At 41.0% G+C, this 17,859-nt stretch overlaps 1 protein-coding gene across 1 annotated transcript in view; it reads right to left on the bottom strand.

The window, feature by feature from the left end:
* Positions 1 to 5,914: 5,914 nt before the first annotated feature.
* The window catches only part of KANSL3 (KAT8 regulatory NSL complex subunit 3), a 311,300-nt gene continuing 299,355 nt past the window's right edge, over positions 5,915 to 17,859 (bottom strand). Inside the window, exon 23 of the mRNA XM_053717821.1 lies at positions 5,915 to 6,744. Coding sequence (XP_053573796.1) covers positions 6,278 to 6,744 — 467 coding nt within the window. The 3' untranslated portion in view covers positions 5,915 to 6,277. The remainder of the gene's footprint in view (positions 6,745 to 17,859) is intronic.

Below are 17,859 nucleotides of genomic sequence, written 5' to 3'. Positions count from 1 at the left end.
GCTTCAGATATACTAGCAACCAAGCTATGGATATTAGTTATTTCTTGTACCGCTGATATGTTTAACAGTGAAGGTTGTGCATCCGTTGCGGTCTCTTGGTTAGCCTTCAATTTCCTATCCCTCTGTCTTGCTGCCATGTTTGGAGAGGGATTCCTAGGTGAAGTGTGAAGGAATTTGTCCATGTGCCGAAAGAGAAAACAGCCGAGAAGGGGAAAAGAAAAAATAAATACACCAGAATTGTGTTTTGTGAGATTGGTGCAAGGGTTTACAGTGGTTATAAGGTTAAATTTCGAGAGGGCGAAGCGATCTCGAACGGACAAGTGAGGGCAGGTATGTGCACGGTGATGATATCAAGTGAGGAAGAAGGGTAGGAGAGAGGAAAAAAAAAAAAAAAAAAAAGGGATTTTAAAAAGGGGGGGGGGGGGGAGAGGGAAGAGGGAAAGGGTAAAGTGAGAATTAAACCAGTGCTAGTTTAGCGTGTGCATAAGTCCAAACATGGATGCAAGGGCCAGGAGATAATATAAATGAAAGAAGACGCCACGTTAATTTTTACCAGCGGTATTAACAATGTGTCCCTTTAAGGATCACCCAATTTCCTGAAAAAAGATACAAGGAACATAAACCGAAAAAGAAAAAAGAAAAGGGAGTGCCCCCAAGGAGACTAGTATAGTTAGCCTACTTGAATTGAATTCAGCAAGGATCTAGTGTTATTCCAACAGATGGAAACTATATGTCTTACAGACACATAGAAATATACACTGACCTGTCTATACCTTATTTCAACAGGTCCTTTTTATGTCTTATATTGTAGGTATAAATATAGCTTTAGTTGACTTTTCTGTTTCCTTTTCTGAGCGGCACCCAGCTTCTATTAAGCAGGTAGCATGCTATTTAAGTCGTGCGATATATATGAAGAATAGATTAGCTCTTGGGAACTTCTAAGAATTGAGTTACATCAGTTCACACCAGGTCCTAATTTTTACAAAGAAAAAAATAGAGGCAATTGCTGGTCTTAAAAATTTATCCTTACAAATGTCTATTTATATGGAATTTCTGTTAAACTGTATCCTAGAAAGAAAAAATAAAGTATTTTAATCTGCCGCCCTTGCTTTTTCAATTTATATTTATGGATATATAACCTTTTAATTTTCAACCAGGCGTAAATCTAGAAGAAAAAAAAAGGAGAAAAAAGGAGCCTGCACTACTTTAACATCTAGGTTGTTAAACACGATTTAGCCAGAGCCTAAAATCAGGCCCTGCTGCAAAAACAAATTGTATGGCCATATTGGGCTGATCAGTGATATTACTTAGCATCTAATACCATTAAAGTGGTGAAAACAATAAAATAGTAATGCCTTTTTAAAAGAGAAAAAGAAAAAAAATAATTTGCATAGTGTAAAAAACATACAATAACAGTTAGAAAGACAGGGAACAACCCCAGAATTAGTGATATGATATTATATTTGTGGGGGTTAGCGTCCATCTACCAATAGTCAGGTATTTTATGCCAATGTAGATGTATTGCGCCAGCTCCAAGTAGAAATATTAAGGAAGTCCAATATTATAGACAATATACAGTTATGTCCTCTTATAAACTTATGTCAGTTTATTCCTGAGGGCCGTGTTAAGCAATGTTCATTTAATGCTTTTTTAACAGTCTATGACCCCCATATATGAAATAAAAGGGAGATGACATATAGTCAGTTCTAACATTACCCGTTGTTGGCTCCTGGCTTGTCTGCGGTAGGTGAGAGAGCCTTTCTCCAGTGCGGCCCCCCTCACGCAGCACCGGTGGGAGGGGGATCGCTTGATCAAACTACGCCCGGATCAAGGAATGCTACCCAGTGACCTCCAAACCAGGCCAATACCAGGGAACGAAGAAGCAGCTGGTCCAGGAACAGGAGAGGCAAGAGAAACGATCCGCGTCCCTCACGCAGCACCGGTGGGAGGGAACACTCGGATGAGGAACAGCCGTCTCCAGAGCCCCTCTATTCCCTCTCTTCCCGCAGGCAGGTGTAGCAGGGGAGTGCCCGGAACCCCTCCATCAGGTAAGAAGCTTCAGTTCTGCAGCCAGGTATCGAGAGCAGGAGGATCCAGTCTAGGAGCAGGAGAGGTGAAGGTAAGAGTCCGTGCCCCTCACGCAGCACCCGTGGGAGGGAGCACTTGGGAGAAAGACATCCGCTTCCAAAGCCTCTCTGCCTCTTCCCTTCCTGCAGGCAAATGTAACCCGGGTCGGCCTGGGACCACTCTGTGCGGTAAGAAGCTACGGTTCTGTAGCCAGGTATCAAAAAATGTAAGCAGGGGGAGCCAGAGGGTTGCGGGTGTCACAGACCCGGTGTACAAAAATAGCACTCCAAATTCAGTGATTTGCCGTTGCTTTGGCCATAAGGGGGATATCAGCCAGGTAAATCTCTCATTGTCAAACTAAGCCGTCCTCGATTCCTATTCAGGTGTGAGATCAAATTAACACAAGCTAGGTAAATTTTTCCCAATTTACCGCAACAGTCTCTTTTCTGCAGTGTTAAATTTGCGAATAATGTTCTCAAATAGCTGCAGCCTGCAGCTCAGTGCAATGTTATGGCACTGTGTGGTTCCAGAAGCGGTGGATTAACTTTATCAAGCCACCCAGGTCTGAGGGTTTTAGGCGCAAAAAAATTCACCAGCAGCTTAGTGTGGAGGTAATGCTAGACAGGTGCAACAGACGACCATACACCTGAGCTCCTCCTCCGGAACCACCTCTCAGCTAGAGCATGCAATTTTTTTCCAGAGCATGACATTTTCAAGAGCATGCACTTTTAAACAACTTTCTAATTTACTTCTGTTATCTATTTTGCATCATTCTCTTGATATCCTTTTGCTGAAAAGCATATCTAGATAGGCTCAGTAGCTGCTGATTGGTGGCTGCACATAGATGCCTCATGTGATTGGCTCACCAATGTGCATTGCTATTTCTTCAGCAAAGGATATCTAAAGAATGAAGCAAATTAGATAATATAAGTAAATTGGAATGTTGTTTAAAATTGTATACTCTATCTGAATCATGAAAGAAAACTTTTGGGTTTAGTGTCCCTTTAATAACAAGCGCAGTGTAATTTAATGCCCAATTACGCTCGCTGAGAGCGATGTCACTAAAGTCATCTCCCGGTCAGCATGTTTGACTATGTAACCGCCGGGAGATGCGTGACAATTGATTGCCTGCGTGTAGCTGTCAACTATAATCTCCTAAATATAAAGGAGAAATCATACCTGAGTAATATAAAGTGCCCATAACTTCCACTAAGGGCTTCCTTATATGTCTTATTCACAACGTGAGTGGCCAACTTCTTCTGAGTTTTCTTTCTTCTTTGAACCCCAGAATAAAAATCGGCACTTACCTCACATTCTGCCCCGAGCAAAGGCAGCTCCCAGGTTTGTGAAGTCCTATTCCTCACATGGACCTGTGAATTAAAAGAAAACACTGAGAAATATCCCTCAGATTTTTCCAGGTTAGGGAGGCGCAGTGAGAATTATGTCCCACAAGTTCCCATTGCTTAAAAGTCACCAAATGCTCTACTGTAGAGACTGATATGGACTGCGGCTACACCCTAGAACAAAGCAGCACACTCTGGCACTACTTTAAAATAATAAACTCTTGATTGAAGAATCTATAACTAACACCTCACTTTACCTCTTCCTATAACTAACGTAGGCAAAGAGAATGACTGGAGTGGGAGGAAAGGGAGGAGCTATATATAGCAGCTCTGCTGTGGTGCTCTTTGCCTCCTCCTGCTGACCAGGAGGTGAATATCCCACAAGTAAGGATGAAATCTGTGGACTCATCGTGTCTTTAAAAAGAAAGAAAGCATTATGTTTACAATAAAAAGAATGATACCTTGTGCACTGAAGACATAGAACATATGTTCAATGTAAGCTATGTATATCAAGCAGTTAACAGTTATTGATAATTTATTATATAAAAAAAGCAAATAAAAGAACAGTAGATAAAAAGTAACACAGTAAACAACAATTCTACTGCATTTCCAAGAGTTGAAAGGAAATCAACATAGTAGAACATGTAACCTTTAACCCTAGCGACCCTGCAATGCCATCTGCTTAACCCCTGCAAAGAGTACTGCTAGTTCTGAGCAGAAAACACCAATCAGTGAATCAGTGCAGCAATAGTCACATGACACGATGTGCAACTACCACTGCTGATTGGGTCAGCTACTGTGTCCACTCAGGACCAGCAGTTCTCTGCGGCTCTCAAGCTGTACTTTATGTGTACATATTGCTTTCAATTCTGTACAGAGTGGAACAACAATGTAAGCACTTTCTACACGTTTAAATGATCATATCTGGATCTGTACAAACAGAAACAAGTGATCTTGTATTAAGTAGTTTGCAGTTTAGTGCCTATCAGTAATCTGTAGTCACGTGAGAATTTGCTCTACGTCAACACATTTGAAATCTGAAAATATTAAATAAAAGACATAACATACATAACTTATACAAAGGTCTTATGCTACCTCAGTAGACACTTTATTAAAATGTTAAAACCTTGAATGTTCTCTTTTTTATAGGTCTGGTATGGTGTTAACTTTGTTTCAACTATAATTTATTTTCACTATGTTCTCCTTTTGTTAATATTTCACCAGCATATTTAGTATAATATTGGAAAGGTGACAAACCATCAGATACAATTGAAAAATGAAAGAATGTGGTTGCTTATGTATTATACAAGTTACTATAGAATTTATATATATATATATATATATATATATATATATATACTTACATACAGTCATTAAATAGACAACATATATTGTCAAATCTTTACAACCCAAACAGACTGTAAACTTAATTCTGTCCCTTACACACTAGATGGCAAAAAGATTAGCTATTTTTGTGCATTTCACAGGAACTAGATTACAGCAAATAATGTAAAGATTAGGTGCCACTTAGCATGTTTGTTAAACAAGAGGACTTGTTTCTTACAAAACTGTGTCATGTGAGATGCAATTTCACTTTCAATAGTGTCAAACCAAACTTAAAGTGATGGTAAATCCTAGCATTTGTGAAACGTAGGATTTACCAGTGGAACAAATTAAGGGGACTTCCAGTCATTAAGTATAAAATACTTTATGCTGAAAGTTCCTTTATTTGTCTGAAGCGTTCCCAGCACTGAGCTCCTCAGGGGGCCCACGGCAGAACACAAGTTTACTGTGAGGTGACGTTTCCATTTCTTAGCCAATAGCTATGCTGCTCAGATAGTGCCATGCTTGCTAGAACACTATTGGTTAAACTCACTTTACAGCAAAATAGCGTTCTGCCGTGGGCTGCCTGAAGCGCTCAGTGCGGTATACTTTATGACTGAAAGTCCCCTTTATTTGCTCCCCTGTTAAATCCTAGCATTACAAGAATGCTAGGATTTACAATCACTTTAAGGTGACAAAAACCTATAAATGGTTTGGGAAAAAAAAATGAAGTCCTACGAGATGGCTCTACTATGACACCCCATTATCAGAATAATTGTAAGGTTTCTTTTTACTAGTGGAATGCTAAACTACTTCATAGAAAACAAATTAGAACGTGCCTTATAGATGCAAATCTAAGCAACTTCTTGTATGTCAAAAAGGACTTCAGTGCATTATTAACCTAATGTAGCAGCTAAATAGAATAAGAGACAATGGCCAAACGCATGTACAAAAAACATAATAAAATATACCTTTTAAGGTTACCTTTGAAAAAGTTAGCAGTGTTTCTTAAGTAAATGTCTGAAAACTACTCACTATGTACATGGTAGGCTGGAGATATTAGCGTGTAATGTTAAATCAACATTATTAAAGCAAAGTTTTGCTACACACACCTATGAATATTTCCCAGGAACTACTGTCCAGTTACAGTAATGACAGGCATTCAATTCAACACAGAACCATTTCATGAAAGGGAAAAAAAATCTATGGTATGTTTTATTAACCTGTATAGGTACAATGTTACGTGTCAATGTCCCTGACATTTTATTATATTTTTGTAGGGATGGCACAGCCTTAGTTTTTGTCTTCTTCATTGATGTTTAGCGCATAAAGCTTTAAATGCTTTAAATGTGCACAAAAGGACAACTGTACCTCCTGCTTCCTTCATCAGATGGGGTCGGGGAGAAAAACAGGTGAAATATGCTTTACCACATTATTTCCTTTTCTCCCATCCTGTGACACAGTAAATGGAGAATGTTTATAAATCAATTATTTACTGAAGTCTTTTTTTTGGTAGTAACACTGTTAAGTACCCTGCATCAGAGTTACTGTTGCTTTTGGTTGGCTGTTGGATTCAGAACTCCACTGCTGGAACCAGAAAGCGCAATTAAGGCAGGCTGAAGAAGCTGTCTGCTGATCAATGACTCCCGACTGTGAATAATGGTACTACCCTCATCCACCACTGAAGGTACCCTGCCCAAGCTTTCCACTGTCCCCATAACATGGTTTCCTGATGTCTTGTCTCCTAATTCTGCTTTTGCTAGGATAACAGTTTTTGGTTGGGCTTGCAGCACTGAACCTATCTTAGACAGCACCACTGTACATGCTGGATTGGATGAGCTTGCAAGGGATGGGGTGGTGAAAGTCACAGTTCCTGGAGAAATGGAGGATGATGCTTGCAGGGACATCTGTTTCAGGGGCAGAGTGGTCAGGTCGCTACCTACTGACTTGGTAAGTGCAGAGAGCTTGGCATCCGACATGACATATAGTGTTTTGGGCGGGCTCGTGGTCACTAAAAACAAAAAAAGGAAATTTTCAGTGTTACTTTAATTCCTCCTCACCACCCACTTTTCATGTTCAGAGTGACAGCACATGAAGTAAGGATATAATCTATACAGAGAATTTCCTCCCAATCCCCAACTCTTTCCCTACAACCTTTTAGTTTAATGATTAACCAAGCTCTAAGGAAAGAAACAAAGTATAGTAGATCCCAAATGAGAATAGACAAAGTAATGTTGGGCCTAAGCCACTTTATGTGCTGTCATTCTGAATTCTAAGAAAATCATTTCACAAATAAATACAAAAATCACATTTCCTCCCCATGTTCTACAAAGACAACACATGAAGAATTATTAGCCACAACCATATTGAAGTGTTAGCGACTTATGGTCTAACCAGAAAAAAAGAATAGAATAAAAAAAAAAGGGGGGGGGGGGGGGGGAGACTACTTCTATAAAATCCGCCAAAACTGTTCTTTCCTAAGGAGAATACGTGAAGTCGTGAACACGAAATAACTTAGTGAAGGTATTTAAATTCATCCAAACATAAGTGCTTTAACCCCTTTGCGACATGGACGTTGCGTGTCCTTAAAGGTTTTTGGACCTGTAATAGAGCGAGATGCGCTATTACAATATTGCTTATTCTAGAAGGCATCAAGAAGAGGAGATCCGGACCGGCAACCATCTTCATCCAAGCGGCATCTTCTATCTTCATCCAATGACGAGCGGCTCCATCTTGAAGACCTCTGGTGCGGATCCATCCTCTTCTTCCGACGTCCTAAGTCCGAATGAAGGTTCCTTTAAATGACGTCCCTCGAATTCCGATTGGCTGATAGGATTCTATCAGCCAATCGGAATTAAGGTAGGGAAAATCTGATTTGCTGATTGAATCAGACAATCAGATTGAGCTTGCATTCTATTGGCTGTTCCGATCAGCTAATAGAATGCAAGCTCAATCTGATTGGCTGATTGGATCAGCCAATCGGATTGAACTTGAATCTGATTGGCTGATTCCATCAGCCAATCAGATTTTTCCTACCTTAATTCCGATTGGCTGATAGAATCCTATCAGCCAATCGGAATTCGAGGGACGCCATCTTGGATGACATCATTTAAAGGAACCTTCATTCGGACTTAGGACGTCCGAAGAAGAGGATGGATCCGCGCCGGAGGTCTTCAAGATGGAGCCGCTCGTCATCGGATGAAGATAGAAGATGCCGCTTGGATGAAGATGGTTGCCGGTCCGGATCTCCTCTTCTGCCCGGATAGGATGAAGACTTTGGAGCCTCTTCTGGACTTCTTCTTGCCGCTTGATAGAAGACTTCAGCCGGATGATGGATCTCCAGCCCCCGCTTGGGCTTGGATGAAGATTTCGGAGCCTGGACGGATCGCTGATACCGGTGTGGTGAAGATAAGGTAGGAAGATCTTCAGGGGCTTAGTGTTAGGTTTATTTAAGGGGGGTTTGGGTTAGATTAGGGGTATGTGGGTGGTGGGTTGTAATGTTGGGGGGGTATTGTATGTTTTTTTTTTACAGGCAAAAGAGCTGAATTCTTTGGGGCATGCCCCGCAAAAGGCCCTTTTAAGGGCTGGTAAGGTAAAAGAGCTTTTCTATTTTTATTTTAGAATAGGGTAGGGCATTTTTTTATTTTGGGGGGCTTTGTTATTTTATTAGGGGGCTTAGAGTAGGTGTAATTAGCTTAAAATTGTTGTAATATTTTTATTATGTTTGTAATTAATTTTTTTATTTTTTTAACTTAGCTTTTTTTATTTTTTGTACTTTAGTTAGTTTATTTATTTGTAGGTATTTTATTTAATTAATGTATTGATATTGTAGTGTTAGATTTAATTGTAGATAATTGTAGGTATTTTATTTAATTAATTTATTGATAGTGTAGTGTTAGGTTTAATTGTAACTTAGGTTAGGATTTATTTTACAGGTAATTTTGTAATTATTTTAACTAGGTAGCTATTAAATAGTTATTCACTATTTAATAGCTATTGTACCTGGTTAAAATAATTACAAAGTTGCCTGTAAAATAAATATTATTCCTAAAATAGCTACAATATAATTATAATTTGACCTCTTTTAGGGAACTAGCAGATAAACCCTTCTCCAGACCTTCCTGGAGAAAAGACAAAACTTTTCTCCTAGCCCTTGGATTCACACCAATAAAAGTATCTATGCCAAATCTTATGGCAGATTTCTCTAGTTACAGGCTTACGAGCCTGAATCAAGGTCTCTATGACCGGATCAGAGAACCCACGCTTGGATAAAATTAAGCGTTCAATCACCACGCAGACAGCTTCAGAGAAGCTAGATTTGGGTGAAGGAAGGGACCCTGAATGAGAAGGTCCTTCCTCAACGGCAGTCATCAAGGTGGTAGAAATGCCATCTCTATCAGGCCCGCATACCAAATTCTTCGAGGCCATGCCGGTGCTATGAGTATCACCAACGACCTCTCCTGTTTGAGTCAGGAAATTACCCGAGGAAGAAGTGCAAATGGAGGAAACAGGTATGCTAGATTGAAATTCCAAGGAACCGCCAGAGCGTCTATTAATTCTGCCTGGGGGTCCCTGGATCTCGACCTGTATCTCTGAAGTTTGGTATTCCTTCGAGATGCCATCAGATCCAACTCTGGCTGTCCCCACTTGAGGATCAGTTTGGAAAACACCTCCGGATGTACTTCCCACTCCCCCGGATGGAACGTCTGTCTGCTCAAGAATCCACTTCCCAATTGTCCATTCCCGGGATGTGGATCGCAGACAGGCAACAAGAATGGGCCTCCGCCCACTGAATTATTTTGGATACTTCTGTCATCGCTAGGGAACTTCTTGTTCCCCCCTGATGATTGATGTAAGCCACAGAAGTTATATTGTCCGAATGGAACCTGATAAATTCGGCGGCGGCCAACCGGGGCCAGGCCAGAAGCGCATTGAGAATAGCTCTCAGTTCTAGAATGTTTATAGAGAGAACTGACCCCGACTGGGTCCAAAGCCCCTGAGCCGTCAGGGAGTGCCAGACAGCTCTCCATCCCAGAAGGCTGGCATCTGTTGTCCCAAGTTCCCAAGCCGACCTGCGAAAGCAAGTTCCCTGGGATAGATGAACCAGAGACAACCACCACTGAAGAGAACCCCTTCAGTTCCATAGCCTGAGCATGTTTAGCTATAGAGGTCTGAGATAGAACCGAGCAAAAGGGATGAAATCCATCGTCGACAGGATCAGCCCAATTACCTCCATTATCATTGAGCCATCGAAGGCCGGAGAATGGACCCAAAGGGCATGACAGGTATGTAACAATATTGTTTTCCTAACCTCTGTCAAAATTTTTTTTTTATTTTTTGTTGTTGTTGTTGAATTTATTGTCCACCCATGAGTACACAGGAAGGATAATACCAGGTTAGTATGGGATCTGGCTTGTTGAAATGATGGCGCTTGAATTAGAATATCGTCCAGAGACGGCACCACTCAAATGCCCTGCGGTCTAAGAACCGCCCGAAGAGATCCCAGCACCTTTGTAAATATTCTTGGAGCATTGGCCAGGCCGAAAGGTAATGCCCTGAACTGAAAGAGTTTGCTAAAAATGCAAACCTTTAGAAACTTGTAATGGTCCCTGTGAATGGGAACATGTAGGTATGTATCCTTTAGGTTTACTGTGGTCCTGAACTGACCTTCTTGAGTCAGTGGTAGCATGGAACGTATAGTGTCCATCGTGAAGGACGGAACTCTAGAAATTTGTGTAGACTCTTGAGGTCCAAGAGTGGTTTGAAGCAGTGTTCCCTCTAAGGACAGTTTTGTGTGCGGCCCAGCAGTAAAACAGTTAATTAGGTAACCACACCCTGCAATTAGCAAACACTGCACAATGCAGATGGCAAGGTATGGTTCTCTTGTTAACTGTTTCACTGCTGGGTTGCACACAAAACTGTCCTTAGAGGGAACACTGGTCTGAAGATTCCCCTTTTTCGGGAACCCCAACGAGATTTGAGTAAAAAAAACCCTGACCCTGTTCCTGTGCTGGAACAGGAACGATCACTCTACACAAAGTAAGCACGCTTCTCCTTGTATCTGATCTGCAGATAATCTAGAAGGAAGGAACCTGCCGATAGGGGGAAAATCTTTGAATTCCAATTTATACCCCTGGGACACAATTTCTAAAGCCCAGGGATCCTGAACATCCCGCACCCAGGCCTGAACAAAAAGGGATAGTCTGCCCACCACCAGATTTGGCCTCGAATCGGGGGCATGCCCTTCCTGCCAACTTAGTTCCAAATTCAGGCTTCTTGGTTTGCTTGGGCTATCAAGAAAGGTTGGGCCTCCATGCAGGCTTAGGTTATTTCTGCTTAGCGGAGAAAAAGGAAACAATCCCTTCGGTATTCCAAAAGGATTCATTGTATGTATGTATGCGCAGCTAATCACCCGTAAGGGTCTCAAGGTGCTGCTCATTTTATCAACCTCGTAAGGATGAAAAGCTGAGTGGACCTCACTGGGGATCTAACCTGCAACCCTTGGGTTGCTACAGAGCTCAGCCACAGTGCCTAAGCCTGCTGAGCTATCTGTCCGGCTCCCGGAAATTAGTCAGACGTCCCTCAAGTTTAATCATCTTATTCTGAAGGAGAAGATGGCCCTTACCTCCCGAGATATCAGAAATGATCTCCTGCAGAGCAGGTCCGAACAAGGTTTTACCCTTGTAAGGAATAATAAGAAGCTTAGTCTTAGAAGACACATCCACGGACCAAGGCTATAGCCATAAGGCCCTGCGGGCTAGAACCGAACTCTTAGTTGTAGCTGAAGACCTGCAAAAAGCGTCTGTAATAAAGTCAGTAGCAAGTTTCATAGTCTTTATCTTGCCTTGAATCTCCCCCAAGGGAGTCTCCGACAGAGTGAAGTCCCTGTGTCTTAGCAGTTGTCAAGTCACCTGATTGGCTGCATTTATGTGAGTTTTGAGACCATCCCAAGTCACAAAGGAGGACAGAACAAAAAAACAGTTTCAAGTCTGTTAATAAAATTTTCACACAAAAACTCTGCACTGTCTCTTTAAAATAAAAAGAGCATCTTCTTTCTGTCATGCAGAACCAGACCAATATAAATATCAATATAGCTATAACTAGTCATTGCTAAGGAAATCCAAGCAATGTCTATGCAAGGAACTGCAGAGCACTGCCTGCAGGTGAGCAATAATTGTAGACACTATGGTTAGAAAATGTGTAAAAGATTGCCCAGTATCACTAGACTTCTAACAGTCACATTAGAAGGTGTATGTAAAATAAAAAGCAACACAAGCGAAATTTTACTATCTCTTTAAGTTTTAAAAAGGATAACAATTTTTCTCTACATAAAGCTGCAGAAATAAAAAGTGAAATATTGAAACCTCTTTTGTCAGTGACAGAAATTAGTCAAGTATCATGTTAATCTTGCTGGAATGGACAGTGCTATGAACATTAAAGCAACCTAGTCATGTGCTGCAAGGAACCGCAGAGCACCCCATGTAGGAGAAAGAAAAATCTTTATTTCATGTGCACAGTCTTCTTTTTTTCCTGTCAAGTACCAAACTGTATTATGCAGGAAACAGTGGAATGTAACAAAGGAACCCCACGAAAATCGGTACTGTCCCTTTAACTGAAAAGGAACGACATTACAGATGTACCCTCATTCCATTCCGAGTCATAATGAATGAAAGAAAAAACTACTGACTCTTTAACGATAGAGACACCCCAGATTTGAGCCATTACAGTAAAAATGAATTCAAATGGAGTAGAGCTGTTAATCTGTTTAACTACAAACACTGTCTCTTGAATCACACTACGATTGTAAAGAGATTATGCCAGAAATATGCCAATAGCCCTTGTGTCAGCTGAAGTAAGACTGACCGAAAAGGTATCCAGCTAATAGCCCATCATTCACAATGCGTTCCTAGAACGGCAGAAAAAGGGCGCGCAAAACTTTCTAAAGCATAGCCTAGCTCCGCCCATCATGGGCGTCTCAGGCTGAAACACTCGGGCTGCAAAGTCACAAGAATGGAGCCGCCTGCATAGGACTACATTAAGTCCCGCCCATCGTGGGCGTATTAGACCGTAACTCCCGGGCAGCTAACTCCAAGATGGAGCCTTTTATTTCTGGCAATATTTTAAAGTAAAAAAACACCATAATCCACAAGAGGGCCTAGGACAATGCTATGACCAACTGAAAAACAAACCTCCTGATCGGTCAGTATAATACTGATATCGGGAGTGGGGAGTTACGCCATTCTTATGCTACCATAACATAACAAGTAGCTATCAACCGGGTTGCATATTATACCACTACCGGGAGCAAAATAAAACTGAGTCCCAGCCCCAGTGTATGTAAAACAGTCCCAACACAATCAGAGCCCTTTCATGTAATTCAGCTCTTGAGAAGTGACTGTAATAATGCAGTGCTCACTTTAATCTGAGATAATGTGTCCCCAGAAACAAAAAAGTTAGCACTTACCTGGAATGCTGTGCGACAGCATGGCAGTCCAGCAGGTTTACAGAGGTCTTCTCCCTCCCATAGCCCAGTGGACAAAGATCAGCCTGAGTTAAAAGTGTTTAGGCTATCTATATTAGGGAAGCAAAAAATGTATAGGAGGCGCAGTGAGAATAATGTCCCACCAGTTCCTATTGCTCTAAAGCCACCAAATGCTTCTCTTTTGTTACTGAAGAGACTGATCTGGTCTAGGCTACACCCTAGCATAAAGTAATACTTAGCAGCACCACTTTAAAAATAATAAACACTTGATTGAAGAATCTTTACTAACACCTCACTTTGCCATCTCTTATCTAACTAACACAGGCAAAGAGAATGACTGGGTTGGGAGGGAAGGGAGGAGCTATTTATACAGCTCTGCTGTGGAGCTCTTTGCCTCCTCCTGCTGACCAGGAGGCGATATCCCACAAGTAAGGATGAAATCTGTGGACTCATCGTAGCTTGAAAAAGAAAACAAAACACTAAATTACAGAAAATAATTAACAAATTACAAGATATTTAAACTAATTACACCAAATCTAATAGCCCTATCGAAATAAAAAAGCCCCCCCAAAATAAAAAAAAAAACCCTAGCCTAAACTAAACTATCAATAGCCCTTAAAAGGGCCTTTTGCTGGGCATTGCCCCAAAGTAATCAGCTCTTTTACCTTTAAAAAAAAATACAAACAACCCCCAACAGTAAAACCCAATACCCACACAACCAACCCCCCAAATAAAATACAGGGAGTGCAGAATTATTAGGCAAGTTGTATTTTTGAGGATTAATTTTATTATTGAACAACAACCATGTTCTCAATGAACCCAAAAAACTCATTAATATCAAAGCTTAATAGTTTTGGAAGTAGTTTTTAGTTTGTTTTTAGTTATAGCTATTTTAGGGGGATATCTGTGTGTGCAGGTGACTATTACTGTGCATAATTATTAGGCAACTTAACAAAAAACAAATATATACCCATTTCAATTATTTATTTTTACCAGTGAAACCAATATAACATCTCAACATTCACAAATATACATTTCTGACATTCAAAAACAAAACAAAAACAAATCAGTGACCAATATAGCCACCTTTCTTTGCAAGGACACTCAAAAGCCTGCCATCCATGATTCTGTCAGTGTTTTGATCTGTTCACCATCAACATTGCGTGCAGCAGCAACCACAGCCTCCCAGACACTGTTCAGAGAGGTGTACTGTTTTCCCTCCTTGTAAATCTCACATTTGATGATGGACCACAGGTTCTCAATGGGGTTCAGATCAGGTGAACAAGGAGGCCATGTCATTAGATTTTCTTCTTTTATACCCTTTCTTGCCAGCCACGCTGTGGAGTACTTGGACGTGTGTGATGGAGCATTGTCCTGCATGAAAATCATGTTTTTCTTGAAGGATGCAGACTTCTTCCTGTACCACTGCTTGAAGAAGGTGTCTTCCAGAAACTGGCAGTAGGACTGGGAGTTGAGCTTGACTCCATCCTCAACCCGAAAAGGCCCCACAAGCTCATCTTTGATGATACCAGCCCAAACCAGTACTCCACCTCCACCTTGCTGGCGTCTGAGTCGGACTGGAGCTCTCTGCCCTTTACCAATCCAGCCACGGGCCCATCCATCTGGCCCATCAAGACTCACTCTCATTTCATCAGTCCATAAAACCTTAGAAAAATCAGTCTTGAGATATTTCTTGGCCCAGTCTTGACGTTTCAGCTTGTGTGTCTTGTTCAGTGGGGGTCGTCTTTCAGCCTTTCTTACCTTGGCCATGTCTCTGAGTATCGCACACCTTGTGCTTTTGGGCACTCCAGTGATGTTGCAGCTCTGAAATATGGCCAAACTGGTGGCAAGTGGCATCTTGGCAACTGCACGCTTGACTTTTCTCAGTTCATGGGCAGTTATTTTGCGCCTTGGTTTTTCCACACGCTTCTTGCGACCCTGTTGACTATTTTGAATGAAACGCTTGATTGTTCGATGATCGCGCTTCAGAAGCTTTGCAATTTTAAGAATGCTGCATCCCTCTGCAAGATATCTCACTATTTTTTACTTTTCTGAGCCTGTCAAGTCCTTCTTTTGACCTATTTTGCCAAAGGAAAGGAAGTTGCCTAATAATTATGCACACCTGATATAGGGTGTTGATGTCATTAGACCACACCCCTTCTCATTACAGAGATGCACATCACCTAATATGCTTAATTGGTAGTAGGCTTTCGAGCCTATACAGCTTGGAGTAAGACAACATGCATAAAGAGGATGATGTGGTCAAAATACTCATTTGCCTAATAATTCTGCACTCCCTGTACTAACTAAAAAAATCTAAGATCCCCATTGCCCTGAAAAGGGCATTTGGATGGGCATTGCCCTTAAAAGGATAGTTAGCTCTATTGTAGGCCCAAACCCTAACCTAAAAATAAAACCCACCCAATACACCCTTAAAAAAACCTAACACTAACCCCTTGAAGATCGACTTACTGTTCTGAAGACCGGACATCCATCCTCAAGAAAGCGGCAGAAGTCTTCATCCAACCGGGCCGAAGTCCTCAACGAAGCCGGGAGAAGTCTTCATCCAAGCCGGGCGAAGTGGTCCTCCAGATGGGCAGAAGTCTTCATCCAGACGGCATCTTCTATCTTCATCCATCCGACGCGGAGCGGCTCCATCTTCAAGACATCCGACACGGAGCATCCTCTTCTTCCGACGACTACCCGACAAATAAAGGTTCCTTTAAGTGATGTCATCCAAGATGGCGTCCCTTAGATTCCGATTGCCAATCGGAATTAAGGTAGAAAAAATCCTATTGCTGATGCAATCAGCCAATAGGATTGAGCTTGCATTCTATTGGCTGTTCCAATCAGCCAATAGAATGCAAGCTCAATCCTATTGACTGATTGCCTAACCCTAAGGGGGTGTTAGGGTTATGGGTTAATAAATTTAGAATAGTAGCGGCAACGTTGGGGGCAGCAGATTAGGGGTTACTAAGTATAATGTAGGTGGCGGCGATGTCTGGAGCGGCAGATTAGGGGTTAATAAGTATAATGTAGGTGGCGGCAATGTTAGGGGCGGCAGATTAGGGGATAATAATATTTAACTATTGTTTGCGAGGCGGGAGTGCGGCGGTTTAGGGGTTAATATGTTTATTATAGTTGCAGCGATGTCCGGAGCGGCAGATTAGGGGTTAAAAAAACATAATTTATGTAAGAACTTACCTGATAAATTAATTTCTTTCATATTAGCAAGAGTCCATGAGCTAGTGACGTATGGGATATACATTCCTACCAGGAGGGGCAAAGTTTCCCAAACCTTAAAATGCCTATAAATACACCCCTCACCACACCCACAATTCAGTTTAACGAATAGCCAAGAAGTGGGGTGATAAGAAAGGAGCGAAAGCATAAAAAAATAAGGAATTGGAATAATTGTGCTTTATACAAAAAAATCATAACCACCACAAAAAAGGGTGGGCCTCATGGACTCTTGCTAATATGAAAGAAATGAATTTATCAGGTAAGTTCTTACATAAATTATGTTTTCTTTCATGTAATTAGCAAGAGTCCATGAGCTAGTGACGTATGGGATAGCAAATACCCAAGATGTGGAACTTCCACGCAAGAGTCACTAGAGAGGGAGGGATAAAATAAAGACAGCCAATTCCGCTGAAAAATTAATCTACTACCCAAATCAAAAAAGTTTCAATTTTTATAATGAAAAAAACTGAAATTATAAGCAGAAGAATCAAACTGAAACAGCTGCCTAAAGTACCATTCTACCAAAACTGCTTCTAAAGAAGAGAAAACATCAAAATGGTAGAACATAGTAAAAGTATGCAAAGAAGACCAAGTCATTGCTTTGCAAATCTGATCAACAGAAGCTTCATTCTTAAAAAGCCCAGGAAGTAGAAACTTACCTAGTAGAATGAGCCGTAATCCTCCGAGGCGGGAATCCACCCGACTCCAAATAAGCATGATGAAACAAAAGTTTAAGCAAGATGCCAAATAAATGGCAGAAGCCTTTTGACCTTCCTAAAACCAGAAAAGATAACAAATAGACTAGAAGTCTATCTGAAATCTGAATAGCTTCAACATAGAATTTCAAAAAACTCTTACCATATCCAAAGAAAGTAAGAATCTCACCAAAGAAGTTTTAGGAAAACAATAATTCCTCCCTAATGTTGTTAGAATTTACAACTTTAGGTAAGAATTTAAATGAGGACAGCAAAAACCACCTTATCCTGATGAAAAAATCAGAAAAAAAGAGATTCACAAGAAAAAACAGATAATTCAAAAACTGTTCTAGCTGAAGAGATGTCCAAAAAGAACAATACTTTCCATGAAAATAATTAATGTCCAGAGCAAGCATATGCTCAAATAGAGAGCCTGAAAAGCCTTCAGAACCAAATTAAGACTCCAAGGAGGAGAAATTGGCTTAATGACAGGTTTGATACGAAACAAAACCTGAAAAGAAGACCAATCAGCCAATAGGATTGAGCTTGCATTCTATTGGCTGTTCCAATCAGCCAATAGAATGCAAGCTCAATCCTATTGACTGATTGCCTAACCCTAAGGGGGTGTTAGGGTTATGGGTTAATAAATTTAGAATAGTAGCGGCAACGTTGGGGGCAGCAGATTAGGGGTTACTAAGTATAATGT

Source organism: Bombina bombina, chromosome 6, assembly GCF_027579735.1.
Source record: "Bombina bombina isolate aBomBom1 chromosome 6, aBomBom1.pri, whole genome shotgun sequence".
In the NCBI taxonomy this organism is placed as follows: domain Eukaryota; kingdom Metazoa; phylum Chordata; class Amphibia; order Anura; family Bombinatoridae; genus Bombina; species Bombina bombina.
This window is presented reverse-complemented; position numbering and strand designations above follow the sequence as displayed.